The 21,424-nt window shown below is 34.3% G+C and overlaps 1 protein-coding gene across 1 annotated transcript in view; it reads left to right on the top strand.

Annotated features, from left to right (window-relative positions):
- Window positions 1-21,424, top strand: part of UGGT2 (UDP-glucose glycoprotein glucosyltransferase 2) — an 86,624-nt gene that overhangs the window by 42,118 nt on the left and 23,082 nt on the right. The window contains exons 15-25 of the mRNA XM_082774822.1: window positions 1,012-1,147; window positions 2,753-2,884; window positions 4,137-4,301; window positions 4,758-4,881; window positions 4,961-5,059; window positions 6,954-7,048; window positions 9,521-9,727; window positions 11,064-11,195; window positions 13,105-13,232; window positions 14,924-15,019; window positions 16,755-16,857. Coding sequence (XP_082630948.1) covers window positions 1,012-1,147; window positions 2,753-2,884; window positions 4,137-4,301; window positions 4,758-4,881; window positions 4,961-5,059; window positions 6,954-7,048; window positions 9,521-9,727; window positions 11,064-11,195; window positions 13,105-13,232; window positions 14,924-15,019; window positions 16,755-16,857 — 1,417 coding nt within the window. The remainder of the gene's footprint in view (window positions 1-1,011; window positions 1,148-2,752; window positions 2,885-4,136; window positions 4,302-4,757; window positions 4,882-4,960; window positions 5,060-6,953; window positions 7,049-9,520; window positions 9,728-11,063; window positions 11,196-13,104; window positions 13,233-14,923; window positions 15,020-16,754; window positions 16,858-21,424) is intronic.

The raw sequence follows: 21,424 nt of genomic DNA, 5'->3' as shown, positions 1-21,424 counted from the left end.
TGCAAGCACTGCTTCAAAATAACTAAAATATCAGTATGTTATCTCAGGTATTTTCATCAAAAATCCAAAACAGTGAACCTGTACAAAGAAAATTAACTCTACCACAGGCAAAAACAGGACAGTCATCTTCTTCCCATTCTTCACTCCCGTTACACATGCAGGCTTAGTGTTGGAGTGCAGGGGGTGGGTTGGGGGTGCCTGGTCTTCCAATAAAAAGTACTGATACCAGACAGTGAAAGGTTTGCAAATACTTAGGAGGAGTCTGATGGCTTTGCTCTCACAAAATTCCAGGTGAATGACAGCATCCACCTTCCTATTCACCTTCTAATGCACACCACTGTGTTCATACATTTCTCCTTTTTGGAAATCTAAATGATCTGACCATGGCTGTACACATGCTACATCACTTGAGACTGGAAAATTTGCCCTTGAAATTTCTCTACTCTTTCTCCTCCTTACCTATTTTTTTTGTGAAGTAGCATGCAAGATGGAGCTTGTCTACTCTCTTTCTTTCCCTGTCAGAAAATGGCTTAATGTTTTCTGGTCCAGGTCAATTTTCCACTCCCAGAGATCCTCAACAGAAGGATCTCTCTTGGACTTTTCCTATGCCAAAGAGTCAAGCCATTGAGGTGGTGATGGCAGGAACATGAAGAGTGTCATAACCTGCAGATAAATAAGGAGAAAAAAGGTTATGAGTAAATCCTAATGACTCGCAGAAATCCTAAATCTGACGGTAAGTCAGATTTAAATGGAAAAAAAGGCATATCCAAACCCAGTACGTTTTCAGTAGCCTAAGCATAGTCTGGGAGATCTGATGAAGACTGCATAGCAGGTGTCCTGAGCATCACCACACAGAGTCATGACAACACATCCTAGACACAGAAATTGTTTAAGGCTACATGCTGAACAGATTACTTGAGTGAAAACATCTTGTTCTTTTAGGTCAGTTCTCAAATGTGTATGAAATTGATATTGTTTTAAAATGGCTGATCTTTTTCTGTTTCTTTGTAGAATTGGATTTGTTTTTGTTTTAAATACAAAAGAAGAAATTGATGGAAATGAAGATGCTGGAATAGCTCTTTGGAGAATGTTTAACTACATTGCAGAGGAATCTGACATCTCTCAAGCCTTTACCTCCATAATTAATGTTAGTGTCTTTCACAAGAAATCATTTTTAAAATTTGTTACTTGTCTACATAGTTAGGATTTTGCTGACAACATGATACATTTGCATTTGCTTTACATGGAAAAGACGTATTAAAAGTATATAGCATTAATTTACTGTAGAATGATTAGCAGAAATATTTTCCTTGTCTGGAAACCAACTTGTTCTTGTCATTTTAACTATCAACAGGCTTTCTTCAAGAACATAAAAAAGTAGACGTATATCTTATATAGGTAGAGAAACAGAAAAATTATTTGGAAAATCATTGTGGAAATGTGGAAAAATGTTTCTCTATTATTTTTGTTAAAGTCATGTATCTGCCTTTGTGTTCTGTGTCTCTTGGAGTACAAGCATTTTAAACATACTCTGGCAGTTTTATAAGGTTTGAAAAACCTTGATTATTCTGTGCAGGAAGTGAAACAGACTGAGTTCTTTCTTTTGGTCTTGCTTGGGCTGTTCACGGGTGTCAAAAGTATTCCAGATTTGCAGCTTAACAAACGCATCTGGTTTTCTGTGTGGGAGAATGTAGGTTCACGTAAAGAACAGAATTTCAGAGATAAGAGATGAATGGAGGGAAGTAAAGTGAACAGTCTATGTGAAAACTGCAAGCAAAATAGAGAATATGATATTAATACATAACATTTTTATACAGTTTGTTTTCTTTTATTCGGTGCCTAGAAACTAATGGCATGGACAAACTCAAAAAGTTTAAAATAAAAAGGACTGAAGTAGCAAGGAGTACTTTGGAAAAGAAATATAAATCCACAAGTGTTAGGATCTGATATACATTCATGACTACTATCTACAACCAGATTACAAGATATCATTTTACTGTACTTTTAAAATTTTGTTTTTTTTTCTATTTACTTTGTTTCATAGTATAAAAAGGAGGGGATAATAAATACAATTAAAAGACAAAAACAAGATACAGTATATCAATCAGATACAGTTTTGAGATATTCAGAGCTATAGAGATAAATGTACTGTACTGATTTCATTTGAAAAGAAATTAGAATAATTTCTTCATTCAGATTTATTTTATATGTTTGATGAAAGTAATAAAATTTCATGCTATGAAATCAAATAGCGTTGGTAAGAAAAAAGTGTCATTCTAGGAAAAGGCATCAGTTACTTATTCAGGCTTGGATTCATCCCATATAAATTCAGATTATCATTGCAGGAAGAAATATCACTGATTTAGGCTTGGATTCACCGCATATAGGTTCAGGGAACTAACCATGGTTAGGTAGTCTATATTAAGAATTCAGATTCCTTCTCTAATCAGTGGAGAGATATAACATTTCACATTCAGCTCACATAAGTGTATTTCCTTTGCCGCTTCAGATTTAGACTAAAAGTATAATAGTAGTTTAATCAGGATAGTGCTCCAATGAAAATCTGCATATGTGTGATGGTGGTAATTACTAAAGGAATGTAAAGATTGCAGTGTAGTAATAAAAGCAATGTAATATTATACCAATATAAAAATTACTAGAACACTACAAAAATGGGAAATTTTAACATTTTTATTTACTTTTCTGAATTTTATTATTACTGTTGTGTTTTTTTTTTTTCTAATTTTTACAGGTGTATCACGAAGTGAAAGATGGAAATGTTCTAACAGTTAATCATGTGAAAAAAGTTCTTAGAAATGAATACCCCTATGCTGATGTTCAGAGCATCCTAGGTGTTCATTCTGAATATGATGAAGGGAGGAAGGTAAGTTGAAAGCAAAATGGTAAGAAATACTGCAGTACAGTTAAGTTCCTGCATTTCCTAAGCTGAAAGGTTACTAAATATTAAAGCAAGTAAAAACAGTATCTTTAAGTTAAATTTTTCTTCTTAAGTTAAATTTTTCTTCTTAAGTTAAATTTTTCTTCAGTAATTATTCAATTACTAGTGGAAATGCTGAAAGAGTTTCTGTTTTACAGCTCTCACTATTAAAATTTAGTGCTGCCAGTTGCTTTCAGGAGCACAAGTTTATTTCTAACAAGCATGGCGAAGGGGCTCTGTCACACTTCAGAAATTGTTTACCTGTATGTTCTTGCCTGAGGAGCAGAAGCCTGACCTCTATGCAAATCATTGCTTCCTTTAATTGTGCTTTCTGGTTACAGTTTCCTTTGGGAAAGTCAGCTATGTATTTTGATTTAAAGAGAAGACGTTTTATCAATAGTTGATTATATTGATGATTTTCTGCTGAAGAATGATAAAAGTACTGTTTTTCTTCAGCCCTACTGTCTGTAAAAATGTGTGTTTCTGACACATGCCATCCACTTTATTTATTTCCTTTTACATTTCTTTGTATAATGTGTATTATATCCAGTCAAAAAGGTATATCTGGGTAGCAAAAAAAGGAGCTGTTTGCCTTGTACTGGTTGTTCCTCACAACACAGACATGCATAGAGCCTTCCGTATAGGATCACAGAATATCTTTGTTTGGAAGAGACCTTAAAGATCACCCAGCTCCAACCCCTGCCATGGACAGGGACACCTCCCACCAGACCAGGTTGGCCAAGGCCCCATCCAGCCTGGCCTTGAAAGGCAGTTTGAATCTCTTCTAGAAAGAGCTGTCTCTGCGTGGTGAATGAAAGCTTCTCATGGAGAATATTAGAGGAAGAAAAACAGACTTAGACCCATCAAGGTGGAGCCCCCTCTACAAGCGCCCTATTTGCTTTTTTTAACTAAGAATATTGAGCAAAATAAAATACTATTTTTCAGCAAGATGATAAAGCAAAAGTTTAAAAACCCATATAGAGATCAATAAATTGTTTTGCCCTTCTGTTTGAGAACTGACTCCAATGTGTCCTGTTTGTTTTCTACATATTTCCTGTTTTGTCCCCACTATTTGTGAGAATGTGTGACAGTGAGTAGTACTTGGAGATTAGAGTTCATTGTCTCTTGACATTAGTTTCATTTTTTGCTACAGTTAGCCACAGTCCATTTAATTCTGTGATATTTCTGATATGATCAGGCAGGAGCAACCTTTTATAAGAAGACTGGCCTGGGTCCATTGCCTCAAGCTCTGTTTAATGGTGTGCCCTTTAACAGAGAAGAGATGGATGCTGCAGAGTTAGAGACAGTTATTCTTCAGAAGATTATTGATGCCACCGGGTTCTTCCAGAGGGCAGTGTTCATGGTATGTTTAAAGTTTCAGAATGAAAACAAGATGAAATATTTGGCAGTGGATTGTTTGAGTCATGTTTATAAATTGTATTATTTATAATGAAATGGTTTGAAATTAATAATATGAAAATTGGAACTATGTTGTTATTTTATTATTTTTTTTATTGTTATTAATTTGCGGTCATGGTTTTGAAACGGTTTATTTAGATCATACAGATTTAAGGAACAACTAAGCATACACAAATCATACGGAATCATACAGAAACTGAGAGTGTGTTGTAGTTGTTAATTGAAAAATGTGCATATGGTATTTTGAAATACTGTGTGATATTTATACATTTTTGACCAGAAGTTGTCCATAACTTTTAGATAAGCTTTAAGCTCAATTGAAAGATGGTATAAATACTTGGTCCTTGTTTGTCTTGGAACTATAGGAGTACTGATTTATTTATGTGTTATCTTCCTACAGGGTTTGTTAAACGATCATATAAATGCAATAGATTTTCTTATGGATCAGAAAAATGTAGTTCCCCGTATAAACCCCACTATTCTTGGAGCAGAAAGAAGATACATCCATTTCAGATCCACATCTGGTAACTATTTTTCTCAGATTGACTGTTACTTACTATTTTTCTTTTTTAAGTCTAACATACCCTGTTTTACATTTTGCAGTTCCATTTGATGTGCAGGACTTCTCTACCTTCTCCTTTTTGGACTCACAAGATAAAAGTGCTGTAATTTCAGACAACATGAAGTATTTAACAAGAAAGGGTATATTTATTTTGCATATGGGTTGTATGTTATATATATGGCTATGTTGTATATGTATGTTATGTATATGCTCCTTTCAGGGGCCAAATAATATTATAAACGTAAATGATAACAATATGGTAATTATATTGGATTTGGTAGAAATCAGATGATTGTCATTAAGTCATTTTAAAAGGCCTGCTGCTGAAGCATCAGGAACTTGAAAAGTTCCAGACATCTGAATACCTGTGCACGTGTGCACACACCACACACATATGCATAGACACATACCCACTTACCAGTTATCTTCTTATCAGAAGAAATTTACCCACTTGTTAGTTAGGTGACTGGTTACTTTTGTTTCACAGACATGAAGCTAAAAAGTTTTTGAAAGACTTTTGCAGTTTCTAAAGCAGACTTGGTTTTCATACTGGTATGGTTTTACTTGAAGATGATATAGAGAGTATATTAAGTTTTCAAATTGCTCTTAGTTGCAGTATTATAAAGTGAAGACTCTGAATTCTTTATAATATCTATATCAGAATTAGGCACTTCTACAGTTGAAGGGATAATTGATTTTAATTTCTATTCGCTAACATATAGTTTGTTTTTCCTCTAGTTGCATTATTTAATTTTGATCTTTGAAGCTTTTTCTATAGAAAAGGAAAAAATACATATACCAATGGATTATCACTCATTTTATACATGTTACCATGATAAAACACATGCTTTTTTGTACTTAAAATATTTTTGATGCAATGCACTTGAATTGCATATGCAGGTACTTGCCCTCTGAGTTAGAAGAAATTCTGGGGGCATAAAACTGCACAAAATTTTGCATTAGTCTGTATCATGTTAACATCTTGGAGTAGACAGTTAACCACTGCTGATTTACATCATCCCATCTAGGGACAGATGATCCAGTTAGCAAAGTTCTATTCTTTCAGTAATTATTATGTGGTGCTAAAATGGTTTTCAATTATTCCACTATCAGAAAAAGTGTATTTAACATTTCTTAAGAATAAAATTCAACTCTAACTCTATTTGATTCTCCATCTACAACCAGAGGTACATACAAGCTAGCTGTCAAATTATAAGTGCTTTTCAATCTGTTGGCTCAGTGCAAAGATTCAGATCTCTTGTGTAAAACCCATAAACTGTAAGCTGGAATCTACATTTCAGATCTCTGTCACCAGTGTGTTTTTCCAGACTTCAACAAAGCTGAACCACAACTTCTTCCTAGAATCTCACTAGAACCTTGTAAAATTCCAGTCTAAGCATATCACCTTTTAGGGAACATATGATACACCTGAGACTGATACTCTCCTGAAGACAATTTTGCAGATTTTTTCGTGAACCATTGCCCTTCTATGAAGAACAAAGAACAAGAGACTATAGACCAGGAAAAATAAAAAAATTCTGAATATACAGCTATATGATAGTTAGTTTTCTTTGAGCTGTATAGGATATATTCACATTTGTGTCCAGAAATGATAAGTTTTACCCTGCTTGAAGGACTCTCCCTTTGCTCTTGGGGAATGTAGGTAAACAAACTCATGCTTTCTTGTAACTACTTATTTTCATGTCTGGTTTATGACCAAACCCCATCATGAGAAACCTCTGACAAAGCAGTTTTTGTTAAATTGAACTAGTTTATTATTTAGAGACACTGTGATTCCATGTACAAGAACAGATCACCTATTTTAGCAGCTCTCTCATATTAACATGATAAAGTACCTCCTAAGACTTTTATTTCAAATCAGAAGGCAAAAGATACTGATGTGGCAAAAATTAGTCCTACAGTTGAAGTCAGCAGTCAAATATACACAAACTTCAAAGTCTTGAGGAGATTCATTATTTATTATTCATGAGAAGATTCTCTAGAGTGTAAAGCAGGATTATCTTTAATTTTCAGATGAAGATGCATTATATGCTGTTACTGTCTGGGTTATTGCTGATTTTGATAAGCCAGCTGGGAGACGACTGCTTTCTAACGCCTTGAAACACCTGGTGAGCTTCTAGCAGATTTTATTTTAAAAAATGTATTTTTAATTATTATGAATATGTTCTTACCAACATTGTGCGCATTCAAAAATTATATTCTTAAATGGTCTCAGGTCAGGTTCAGACTTAGGAGACTGTGGATTTGTTTTGCTCTACTCTCCTGTGGTTCTGGCAAATTACAGGCCTGTAAACAATCATATGGTTCATGGACTTCTGAAGCAGGAGACAAACTATGCTGTTGTGCATAAGAAGGGTGAATTTCATCCCAGTTACAGGCGTTCGTCCTGTGATCAGGGAAGTTAGAATAATGCCTGGTCATGTGAACCATTATGCAGTGCTCTCCTGTATCATATGGCACAGTCATGGCCATCAATGACTGTTTTTTCATATGCTATTTGTATGCTTCTGAGTCTAAAAGTTTATTGTATTTAATATACCGATAATTACTTTTGCAATTATTTGTAGGAGAATCATTTACGAGTTTACTTATTTTTAAATTTTTTGACATTAATAATAGGATTTAAAGTATACAAGCAAATGCCACATGAGTATAAATTACAAAAAGTTCAGTTTCGGGGAGTTTAGAAGAGTAATTACAGACTGACACTGGGAAAATACGTAGATTTACTTATCAGGAGTGAAATTGGAAACACCTTAAAGAAATTATAAAGTTGATATATTGCAGGGAGCGCATGATACCAAGTATGTCCTAAAAAGACACTTAAACTGCAGAGATGAATATTCATTGCAAGTCTCTGTTAAAGAAAATCCTTTAATTTATCTGACTGCTAGATCTGCAGCTCAACATTGACAGATGTATTCCCTCTGTAGTTTCACATCCTTCCCTCTTCAGTGAGGAAAACATAGCATAGTTCCTAACTCTAGGAGGTGAGAACTGTCTGGGCAAATCCCCATGTGATAGTGGCAATTTAGGAAAATCACTAGAAAAGCTGTTCTGAACAAGGTTTGTTGAATCTTCTATGAAATAGCAGTTTAATTGATTATCTTCATTGTTATTCATAGATTTGATTTGGATAAACCTCATTGCCCTCTCTACGGCTTGGTCTAGTAATTTTTCAAAATTTTGTGACAAAAAGACAAAAACACACTGTTTTTTCGAAGTCCATTAATTTGCATGGAGATTCTCTACCCATTTCCACTCCCTTTCATCTGTTGGGTCTGGGTCTAGAAAAGTAGAATTTCCATTAGACGCAGACGTGGCATAGACACTTGTGCATGAAGTGTGCAAGGATCTGTGAGGGGAAGTGGTCAAAGGAAATTCAATTTAACTACATGTATTCCAGCTAATATGTAATAGTATTATTTTGAATACTACTAGTATATTTTAACTTAATTTGAGAAAACTAGAGATGTCTTGGCTGGCTGAGACCTCTCCAGTATCTCAGCACCCTTACTGCTCTGGGTAGGCAAAGCCAGGAACAGCAGTCCAAGTGCAGCCCTACAAGCACCAAGTAGATGGGAAGAATAACTTGCCTTGGTTGGCTTGTTGCCCATCTCCTAATGTAGGATACTGTGCAGCTTGTCCTCTTTCCAGTGAGAACACAGGAGGTTTAGGTTGGATGTTAGGAAGAACTTCTTCACTGAAAGGGTTGTTAGGCACTGGAATGGGCTGCCCGGGGAAGTGGTGGAGTCACCATCCCTGGAGGTCTTTAAAAGACGTTTAGATGTAGAGCTTAGTGATATGGGTTAGCGGAGGACTGTTAGTGTTAGGTCAGAGGTTGGACTCAGTGATCTTGAAGGTCTCTTCCAACCTAGATGATTCTGTAACACCCTTCTCAGTTTAAAGAACACATTTTCAGGCTTTTCAAAAAAGTGTTTAAAAAAAGCCAACCCACTTTTATTAAGAGCTGCAGTTTAAATTCTGCATTTTAAGTATGTTGAATACCACTGATTTCATGCCTTAGTGTTGTATTCTTTATTGCAATAGAGTCCATTTACCTTTTCTTCATTTAGTGACACTATTTGGTCCTATCCAAGAATCATCAATCTCTCATACTAAGATTTAAGTGTCATCACTGATTTTAGCAAGTGAAAGAGTTTCCTGCTGATTAAGATTAAAGTGATAAGTGGATACATTTTCTTGTATCTATTATATGCTCAGTTTGATATTTTTTGAAAAAAAATGGAAAAGCACATCTACAAAAACAATCCTGAAATCTGTAAATGAATACTTGTATATGTGCTTTGTTAAAAATGCACCTCTGCAGAATGCTCAAAGTAATTATTCTGTCAAAAAAAAAAAAATCTTTATTTAAAATGTATTATGAATCCTTACTAATAGCATTTTTGCTGCTAGTTGAAGTTTTGAATTAGGCATTCATGTGTATTTTCTGAAGACAAATAGCTGCAAAAAAATAAATACAAAGATATTTCACAGAGCTACAATAAATATGCATACATTAGGTATCAGCAGATGTAAATGTAAAATTGTGTATTATTCTGTATTTTTCTTTGCAGAAAACAAGCAGTCATACACGGGTTGGAATTTTGAACAATCCTTCATCAAAAATAAAGGAAGACAACACAGCCATTGCAAGAGGAATTTTGGCAGCTTTTCTAACACAAAACAACAGCAGCTTAAAAAGTTTCCTAAACAAACTCACTAAGGAAGAAACAGCAAAATCCCTTGCTGCTGGAACTAAAATTGTTAAATTCCTTGTCCCGGTGAGTGCAAACTACATTGGGTACTTTATTTTTTATTGTACGTATTTTTTATTCTAAGGAGACGCAGTTGAGAGGAACAGTGTTTGGCCAAATGCTATGAAGTTTTTAACACACAGTTTCTGGGCCAGCAGATTTGGAATTTTTGACAATCTTTAAGTGATGAAGAATAGAAAATTTCTCTAAAGTAAAGAAAGAAAACGTAAAAGTACTGAAAAATATAGAGTATTGATAACAAATTATTGAGACCAAAATAATTTATTTTTAATTATTGTTTTAAAGCTCACTCTTCATTAAAATTACTGTTTTAATGTTTGTCAAGAATTAAGGCTTCAGAGATAACTTTTTACCTGTTGTGGTTGTGAACAGTAAAAGGTGCAGACTGAAGCAGTTGAGATTAATGAGTATTGTATACTTCTAGCCAACACTTTTTGGTATGTTTCTGTGAAAATACATTGGTTTAAAATATAGTTGTTGCTGACTTCAAACTTTGCTTATAGAATAAATCTGAGTTACTAAATATCTGTTGCAAATTTCAGTTTTGGTTTCAGAAGAAGCTGTAAAATTTAGTATTTTTAAATAAGATTTGGAAGACTAGAAGAACTCTGGCAACATTTTGCAAAATGAATTAGTTAATTGTTTTTGATCGTACTCTTTATCATTTAGTAAATTTTGAAAGACATAGAAGCAGCTAATTAGGCAGTGTATGCATTATTATTTCTGTTTTGGTTTTTATTTTGTTATGTAAATTGTTTCTGAATTAATCTGTTTACTTAGTGTGCACATTTCTAACTGGGAAATATATATCAGTATAGCAGGATAATTTTGACAGCATCAAAACATGCTGCATCATTGTAAGCATGGCAAAGTTCCAGCATTTTTTTCCACTTTAAACATTGATTTGTCATGTGTCTTGCTCGATGTTGTTGACTTCCCTAAAACATGTTTAAGCTGTATTGAATGAACATATTTATATGATAGTTTTTAGAGTAATACGAATTTTTATACTTTTTTTTTCCTAAGGGAAAAGAGGAACTACATTCTTGAAAATGCTATTTTTCCTTCAACTGTGCTCTGGATCTTAGAAAAAGTGTTTACCTTCAGGCATAGCTTTCCTCTCATGGTTGTTAACAGTTGTTCAAGGGTGAAGAACAGCACGCTATCTAGTTGGGAGACTGTGGCTCCATACCAATACCATATACTTAAACTGAATCTGAGGTGGCTTTATTTTGATTTTTGGTTACCGTGTAACTTGCAGAAAGTCTTTGCTTACTTCAGCTGTTACAATATTTATTTTTGCTGAACCATTTCACTGTCTCATACTTTGTCTTTGCTTTAGGGCATGGATGATGATACTTTTGAGAAGAAGTACAACACTTTAGGAGTGGATATAATTAAAACCCACCAGATGTTCTGCCAGGAGGTTCTTAAGCTGCTTCCTGGGCAAATGGCTGTTATGAGCAATGGCAAGGTAAGAAGTTGCCATCTCTCAGTCTTTTTGTAGTTACTTTTCATTTCTCAGAACTTCAGTTTCAGGCTAAAGAAAATGCATGATAATAATTTGTCACAATTTTCAGCTTGTTGGCAGAGAATGGTATGAACGTTTGCCTTGTTTATTTTCCATTTTTCTTTCCTCCTAATTTGTTTATTAGCTCAATTCCATGTGTACTCATGTCATTTCCACAGCTATTTCAGAGAAACTCTGATGAAACGATAGACAAAATTCTTTAAATAGGCTAGCATTTGATGTATTATTAATGATGTTTAAGACTAAATTTTGATCCTGAAGTTACATATTTCACATACTTGGTGTAGGATAAACTAAATTAAGTTACATTGACTAGAGTGGTATTTTCAAGCTCTTCTCTTTTAGGAAAGAAGCCAACTGTTTATAAACATTACATTGTTCTATAGTCTTAGTATTCAAATAAAAGTGTAATAGTTATGTTCTTTAAATTTCTAGTAAGTATATTCTGAAACCAATAGGCATTACTACAGTTTGGCTATAGGTGAACTGTGATTGAAAATAAAATTTCGGGTTTAATATTTAGTATTTGCTAATGATATTCGATACCTTATATTATAAATACAACTTATACAAACTACTCTTTGATTAAGTCTTCTCTTAATTGCTCCACCATTAGAAAGAAGTAGGGATAATATGCTGGCATTTCACTTCTGGAAGCTCTTAATCTGTACTTAGCTACTCTTTTTGTATCCTAAATGGTTTCTACTGAAATAATACTAATGAAACCACATAAACTCTTTTTATTGATGAAGAACAAAAGAATTGTGTTATTTTTTCTGTCTTAATAGTAATAATAAAACTAAATATGCAATGTTATTTTATAAACGAAAGGTTATTACTGATTTCCTTGCCTAAAAAAGCTCAATTAATGTCCTATAGTAAGTGCTGAGGAAATACTTCGCTGAAAGTGTGTTTTCACGTTAGAAGATTACTTTTTAAAAATGCATGCGATATCCTTCATTTGTATCTTTGCTATTTCATCATTGGAGTTTTGTGTTTATGAGCAAAGATTTTTTTTTTCTAATTGGGACTTCTTCAAAAGTAGCATGGTGTTTCATAACCACACTGTGTTTTTCTCTATTTCATGCATCATTAATACTAATAAAAGATTCAAAAGTGGAATTGAGTTAGATGACCTCTCATTTCTAGGAAACAGTTGAATTTTGAGAGAGAGGCTGTCAGTGCCAAAATTACATCCTGACATTCTACATCCTGGAAACACTATCCCCTCTTGAAAGCTGAGTCGGTTTAGCCTGGTAGACTATGAGTAAGAAATTCCAATAACATCCTCAAATCAATTTTCTAGGACTTTCTTTTGCTTCAGACACCCCCAAAAAAAAAAAAAAAAAAAAAAAAAAAAAAAAAAAGTTATGTTTCTAGTCTCTGGTATCCTGCATTCATTGTCCTTTGCTCTTGTATTACTTTTTATCCATTCATCCTAATCTGAGAATCCTTGAGAAGTTAAGGTTGTGTTCACAGAATTAAACATCTAAAGAGTGTGGTAGGAAGACAGTAGTTTGAATTTCAGTCTAAAATAATGTACCAAACAGAGCTTTTTCTTAAACTTAGATCTATTATTTCTGAACAGTGTATGCCTTGACATAGGTATGTATAATGAAAAATGTAATGGATATTTCCACTGCAACTGTTCTTTGTGAGTTAGCTGTAAAAACCTAATCCTATATAGTTACTATACAGTCTAGTAATATATAGTTAATAATATTGATGTATATAGGGCTGGGAGTTTGCTTAGTGGATGTTTTGCATTCATTTAAAATATTAATATATTTTTGTTTACAAAAGAAACATGATTAGGAAATTCTATGCTTATTAATATCATTTTTTCTCCAAGATACTGGGTCCTTTAGATAAAGATGAATTCTATGCAGAAGACTTTAATTTATTAGAAAAAATAACGTACAGTACCTCAGCAGAGAAGATTAAAGCTATTGTCAAAGAAATGGGAATCAGCACTAAAAGGTAAAATTATTTCAGATTTTGAGTCTTTATTGTCCAAGCGTATGATATAGTGCTTTGCTTACCGACAATAACAAATTAGTAATCCTTTTGCATGTGGAATATGAACAAAAATTCAAATATTTGGTCATAGTACTCTTCATACTGTATACTCACATATATACTGTATCTGCACTTAGCTGAAGTGTTTGTTGTTTCTATGCTCTATTTCTATACCATAGAGACATATTCTATGCTAGCTATTTGCTGTTCTCTCACTTAGCATGTGAGTACATCTGTGCAGACAATTTTAAGGGTCCTTAATTTTCTTTTTTGCATTTTTGTTACAGACTTGGTATACTTACCTATTCAAGCAATTGATGTTTTCAGACAATACTGTTTTCTAGAGGAAATGTCATATCCACTGAATTTTGTATCACCTTTATGCTTGGCCAATTATGCTTTGCAACATATAGTTTATATATGTAATAGAAAACTATGTGTTGGTTTTCAGCTGCATGTCATTTACCCTGCCGCTGACAACCTCTTTGGTACCTCCTTGTTACAATGCAGAGCAGAAAAAAAGGCCCCCTGTGTTTCTCAAGAGGCATGCACCTCTTTGTCATTGGTTGTGTGTGTGAGGCTAAGGCCTAAGAGATCACTGCTGATCCAAAGAATCTTATCCTCTCCAACCTGTCTCATGATGTGTTTAGTTCTGCTAAGTTACTCCAAATACTTTATCTACATTCACTGTACTTACAGCCAAGAGATGAGTACAGCTAGCTGTAAACGATTCCTACTAGCTTTTGGTTACTTGAATAAAAAATAATAAGCTCAATAAAATCCAGCGTATCTTAAAAACACAGTAATAAGTGAGTATTGATATTTGAAGTAAGAAATTGCATTGTCTTTGGGAATCATTAGAAAAGGAGCCTGTAGTGGCATGGACAAATGTGGTGCTCTGATACCCTGCTTGACAGTATTCACACATCTGTTGACTGAAGAAGTAAGTATAAAGATGACTTCTAGACAGCCTCTAATCTAAGCATCCAATTTGCGTACAAAGAAGAGAGCACGATTATGTTATTTTTACAAGCCAACTGTGGAGAAATATTTATTGATTTTTTGTGTCTGAGCATCCTTTCTGCTATCTGGAAGGACTGGCACAACTGAGAGAGTACCTACCAGAAGAAAAAATCACAAAGAAGTAGAATTATCAAGGAGATATGTAGTGAAAGGCAAAACATATTTAATCAAATATTAAGACTCAGTGACACTGAAAGAGAACTGCTGAGATTTTTAAGGAGATTCCAAGAAGAAGAAAAAAAAATGTTGCCAGTAAACTAAAAACTTTCTTCACCTATGTATGTTCCTACATGTTGTTACAAAGGAAAAAAAAAAAAAAGAGAGAGTTCTACATATCAGCAGATTGTACTATGCAAACTGTGACACTGAATGTAAATTCTGCTGATTCTGCATTGCTTCATTTTAAGAAGCATACAATTCCCAAAGTCTAAGGTTGTAGTGGTTCTTTGTCACTGTCATACCAAGTGTTTTACTCAAAGCTACAAAATCTCTAGGTGATAATCTTTTAGAATCCAAGTTTGGGATGTGGGCTTTTAAAATATTCCTTATGTAGATAGACTAAAATGCAAAAGCTTTACTCCTTTTCTAATGAAAATCATTGTGACTTGCATGTGTTTTATTTAATATAGTGGCAGTGATTTCATTATGAAAATAGATGCACTACTGTCATCTTTGCCTAAAACAGAGGTGAGGCAAGATGCTGAATTACTCAAGGAACAGCACAGGTGAGTTCTGTCTGTCATGGTAATGGACCCACAGTATTTTCATATTAAAATTATAATATGCTGATTGTTACATTCAGTTTTTGGAAACTTCAATAAGCATTCCAGTTTTACAAGTTTTTGATTGTATGAGCAATCTGTTCGTCTGATCTAGTGTAATGCATTTTTTACCTGTCTTTTAATAGATTAATTAGTAATACCTAATGGTTTTCCAGGCTTAGCCATTATTGAAGGAAGAGTGATTACAACAGGTGTGAATAGAAGCACTTATGTGGTTAGAAAACTTGGAGTCCATACTTCACATTTATCAAATGTAATAGGTAATTGCACAGATCAGAAGTAAATGAAGCCCCCATTAATTTTCATTAATGTGGAACTACGATATGAGCTTATTCAGTTGTTAGTCCTGAGTACTCTTGGCAAGGCTAATACACACATGTAAAACAATTTGTGGATTAGCAGCATCACTCTTGACTCCTGTTCTTAGCTTGACCCTAAAATAAAATAAGATTAGACTCTAAAATACAACCAGATTACATTCAAATGCAAATTGATTTGGCTCAATGGCACCTAATTCCTTAAAAAAAACTGAGCAGACTGTCTTGAGCAGACAGATTTACACTTGCCAGGCTCATACTAGTGTCCTTAGTGTACTTACGTATGTTGAATCCTTGTTTTTCTGATCCTAGATTTAAAAAGTGAATATGCTACAAGCACCTTCATTGTTATTGAGACCTAAAATACTAGGATGTACCTCTATGAATCCTGTCTTTGTGATGGACACTAACAATAGCCATTTTTAATTTAAGCATAGCTGGGGTAAGCTTTCTGGAGCAAAGGCAGACACATTCTTTAAAAGACATGTGCTCAAAAACCACGATCAAAATTAAAATTAGGGTAACACTATTTCCAAATCCTTACTTGTTTCTATTTGCAAAACTGTTCCAGCATGCTGTGCTGCTGTGCTTGCCCTGCCTCTACTAGTTGTTGGAAAGACAAACAGTGATATCAGTAGCCTATTTTAAGTGGCTAACACCTTTTCCAAGGTTTTACTAATAACGTGGACAGCTGTACTGGAGAGAGTATGACCTCGCTAACACTAATCGCTTTTCTAAGTACACTTTTTCTCGAAAACCATTTTCTGTATTTACAGCACATTATTTTCTTCTCAGTGAGGTTTACTATTTTTTCCTTCCTGTACAACCAGATTAGTTTAACCAGAGTCTCCTTGACTTCTAATGAAACTAAATTATCTTCTGTAATGCATAAAACTAATCCGTCTTATCAACTTTCACATTTTTCAGTTGCACTGTTCTTTTAAAAATGTGTCACCATTGGCACTTGTCAAATATGATAGTTGTAGATATCAGTAAAGAAACAGTAAATGTCACTGAAGGAAATTGAAAGGAAATGAAGGCCCTTTTTTGAATTTTGCTCTCTGTTTTTCTTTTATTTTGTTGATTTTGTAATTAAGCATATATTTAACTGATAACCAGTATGGAACTATGTAGATTAATGCCAAATTTTAATTGCTGTTCATGTTTGGCTTTTCTAGTGATATCACAGGGGACAAAAGTGATTACTGAGGAAATGAGGAAAATATCTTCATAAGCAGTGAAATCTGAAGTGGCTCTTATATTACAGATTTGTGCCTAAAAACGTTTGTTATTTCTATAAACTGAATTTGGAGTTTTTACTTATTTATTAATTGTTTTTTTTTTGTTGTTTTTTTTAACAGCATAGTAAAAGTCGATCCCCAAGAGAATGAACCATTCTATGATGTCATTGCTATTGTTGATCCATTGACAAGAGAAGCACAGAAGATGGCTCATTTATTGATTGTGAGATGGTGGTCATTTCTTTTAATTTCCATATTTGCAGTTTAATTTGTACTAAACCTCTTATTTTCATGTAAAGTGTAGTAAAGAGGTAAACCGAATTTAGGTATTTTTTAAGTATCTACTTGGTTATTTAAATTAATACTAAAAAGTTGGGGATGATCTAATTCATCATTGTAAGTACCTTATTTGCAATTAAAATGGAGATGCCCTATGAACCAGTCCTCTTAGAAGTGAGTCCATAAATGCTTTTTACAGTCAATAGAAGGAAAGGAGGAGTATGCGTAATGCAGAGGGAGAGCATCTCCCATCTCAAAATCTTACAAGGCATATGCTTCTTTCCATTATGCCGAACCACCTTAGTTTTCCAATGTACCTAAATGAGGTGGTCTAAATCTGACCTGTAATATCATCATAAGAAGATTGGACTATAAACCTTTCAGCTCTTGGAAGGGTATTTCTCCATTGATTAATGTTACCAGGTATATCTAGAAGTCTTCCATTGTGTGTAGCTATTGATCATCTAAAGAGAGACTGTCCTAAAAACATAGCTCATGAAATGATTTTCTTCTTTCACTAGCTGCAGAATATCACTCTGCCTCAGGTTCCTTTATAGTTTCCCATAAAAATGTAAATTTTGTCTTCTTTTTATGGTCCGTTAGAATTCTGAAGCCCTTTACTTGATTTTTGCTGCATCCTGTTTTATCTTTTTCTCTGCAGTAATTATGGAAGTTTCATAAATTCTTACATCATTTCCCCCCCCCATTTTCATACCCTTTTACGCCTTTTGTGTAGAATGGTGAGGCATCCAGTCACTCTCCATACATAATAGTGAAACAAAGTAAAAAATTTAAAAATTTCATGAAAATTCTCATACTGCAAGCTTCTGTTTGTTTTGAGACTCTTAAATACTAGCTTTTTTTTCTCTAGAATCAGATCTTTCATTTCACCATTCTCTATTAAAATGAAATGTTGATCCTACCAAATGAAAATGTTTTGGTTTTGGAATTGACGGGAAACTCTCTCCATTCAGCCAGAAGTTCATTTTCTAGTAAGTTGCCTCAAGGTCTTTTTAGCTGTGATCAGAAGCCTTCATTTCTCTTAGTGCAGCAAATTCCCTAATGAACAATATCTTCCTTAATGCACGTCTAGGCAAATGACTCCCATGGTGTACCAATCTGTTCAGCCATCGTAGATGCTGCTTGATTCATAGGAGCTCTAGTCTTACTCAGCTTGCCAACCCTTCAGAGAGAATAATGAAATGCTATTGAAACTAAGCAAATCAGAAATATTTTAATGCAGATGAAACTTACTTTCAAATTATTTTTTTAAATTAAAAATTGATTTTTTTTCTTTTAATTTGTATTATCTTGAAAGGCTACCAATGTAGAAATATTCATGAAGAATTTTTGACAAAGTATGCTTACGTATACAGCAAGCCCCAAACTCAGAGTTTCTGAATGGATGCCTCTCTGATTATGTTGTTATATATAGGCTGAGAAAGTTGGAACTGTTCATCCTGGAGAAGAGGAAGTTCAGGAGGGATCTTGTCAATGTATACAAATACCTGAAGGGGAGAGTGCAAAGAGGGCAGATCCAGGCTCTTTTTAGAGGTACCCAGTGCCAGGACAAGAGGCAGGGGGCACAAACTGGCCCCCAGGAGGCTCCCTCTGGGCACCAGGCAGCACTGCTGTGCTGTGCGGGTGTGGGAGCACTGGCACAGGTTGCCCAGAGAGGCTGTGGGGTCTCCTCCTTGGAGACTTTCAGAAGCCACCTGGAGGTGGTCCTGGGCAGCCTGCTCTGGGTGGCCCTGCTGGAGCAGGGGTTGGACCAGATGGCCTCCAGAGGTGCCTTCCAGCCTCAGCCATCCTGTGATTCTGTGATATAGATGACATAAATACTGTAAGCTTTAAGTACCAGAATATATTTATATTTAAAGAATCTTTTTTTTGAGTGACAGAAGTGTACTAGTGCCCAGTATTTTGGGATGGTACCTATTCATAATGCAAAATTTATGTAGCAACTGCCACAGCAAGGAACATGATTCTTCCCTCAGTCATTGTTGAATGTGTCACACTTTAATTTTTTGCTCTGATGAAAACTTGCTATTATATTACTTTTGTCCCTTATTAGTCACTTCAAATACGAGTTTTGGTAATATTTTTTGAAATATAAATGATAAACTACTCATATTAAATGGTACTGAAATTGGGAAGGTATAAACAGCTATAGGTAAGCAGTAAAATAACTTTACTGCTTAGTATCAAAAAATGGCAATTCAAGGCCAGGGGCAAGGTATGAGTTGGAGCATGAATGAGTTAGAGCAGAGTCAGGGCTTCTGTCTGTTGTTGTGTGTTTTTTTTAAATATGTAGCGGATTGTATCATAAGAACTTCTCTGTATCCTCTTCAGGAGTCAGGTAGAACTTCAGAATTTTCCGTAAAAATAGTGTTTTGCCTTTTTTAAAAAGTTTTGTCACAGACTTCAACATCAAATATTAGCATACAAGGCAACAGTCAGTGTCTATAGTAGATTTTTAAATACCAGTGTTAACTTCACCAGGGTTGGACCACATCAGTTCTCAGCAGAGTACATGGAGCAACTAACTAGTCCTAACTTATGAAGGTGGTCCAAAAGTTATGTTTGTTCAGTGCCACTGAACAAAATACCCGTCTCCTAGCTTAACTGCTTGGCTCCAGCAGTATGAACTGCTAAGATCCTACTACTTTTTTTTTTCTTCTTCAAGTAATAGTAGCTACTGAATTCAAAGACCTCAAAAACGTGAAGTGAAAAATCCACCCTTTTTTCCTGTCAATTATCTTTTACCTTTTTTTTTTCCCTTTGTTCATTCTGTCTTCAGGGAGAAACTCTTATTCCATTCCAAAAGTGAGGAGAAATCTCCAAAGGGAGCCTCTTCTGATAATCAAGTCTGATTTCCTATATAACATGGGTCATGGGACCTCTTCTGATCAATTAGCATTTGAAATAGATATTTTTTCTTTAATCTAATCCTAATTTAAATATTGCTAAGTGGTTAGGTGCCGATCACAGTTCTTACTGAGCTTTTCCAGTGTTAATTAACCTGACTATTAAACTCAGACTTGGAATTGCAGGTTTTAATTTAGCTCCATGCTTTACATGTTCATCTTCTCTTCATTTTGTCAGCTCTGTTGCAGATTCTATTGTAAGAGATTGTTTTCATGTAGATGTCTCATGTTATGGTGATGTTTGCACACAGTTCCAAGTGATTAGTTGAATAATCATGGTTTAGCGAGTTAATGCTTTTTGGATGAGTTGTGGTAACTGATGGTAAGTGTTTGAAAAGTGACTGCACATACAAAAGAAAATCTGGGCTTGAATCATTTTCAAGACATGTTTACTAAAATAATTCATCTATTTGCTACAGTATGAAATACTTCCAGAACAAAATTCCCGGGCTGCTCTTTGCATTTTCTTAATTAAAGTAAGCAGACTGAATTCATTGAATAACTTGCCATATCAGAGGCTTTCCAATTTCCTCTTATTCATTGACCAGAGAAGAATTTTCCTGTTATTTGCTGCTTAACATTACTCTTAATGTTACGAATTACTACTCTGGAGGTATGAATATATGGATGGAATATGGTTATATACCTCTGCTTTTTAAAAGCGCATATTAGGCAATACCTATAATAAATCTAAAACCTTATTTTGCCCTGAAATTCTTCCTCAAGCTTCCTCTGTCTAAGGAAAGAGTTACTTGAGCTTTTTTCATGCTAGAATAATTTGTTAATCTTAAAAGCTTTATGAGGATTTGAATAAATACAAGTAGCATTGCTCTTCAGGTTCTCATTTCCTGGTTCTTCACTTATTCTCACTCTTATGCCATTCCCTAGTCTCCATTTTTTGCTCAATAGTGTTTTCAGTGATGGTATTCAGGTGAGGCAAAGGATGAGAATGACAAACTGCGAGCAATGTTTCAGCTATGCAAAGTTGTAGCACTGTAGTAAAGAATATGCAGCTATGGGTTGAACTGAGGAAAGAAAAATACTGTTTATAATAAAAGAGAGATTTAAGGATGGTCATTGTCTTGCTTTGTTCCTAATTTACTTACCATTATACTAATTTTAGCCTTAGTGGTATCAGTATTTAAACTTGGTTTTAATATCTTATTTGCTTTTCTGATAATACCCATCAAGGTAGCCACAGTTGCTTTATACTTTCAAATAAGCACTTTTGATCAGAAACCACATAAATGAAGATAAATTGGTAAAGGTTTTTAAGAGTGCTTTAAAGATATTAAATACTTTGTTAATTTTAAACAAAACAGATTGCTCACAAAGAACAAAATCTTGTTCTGGTATTATAGCTCCTGCATAGCAACATCCAGAAAATTAGTATTTTATAAATGAATAGATGAATAAACTGAGAAAGAAGTAGAAATGACTTTAAATAACTTGAATGTTTTGAAATTGATTGAGTAGCTTAGTATACCATTAATCTATTACTGACAATATTAGAAGAGTTTTATGAACTTTACTGTATTCACCGATTTACTGTGTACAGCAATTTTAGTAAGACTGAAGGTCATT

The sequence above is a fragment of the Aythya marila genome (assembly GCF_965140915.1).
Source record: "Aythya marila genome assembly, chromosome: 1".
In the NCBI taxonomy this organism is placed as follows: Eukaryota; Metazoa; Chordata; class Aves; order Anseriformes; family Anatidae; genus Aythya; species Aythya marila.
This window is presented reverse-complemented; position numbering and strand designations above follow the sequence as displayed.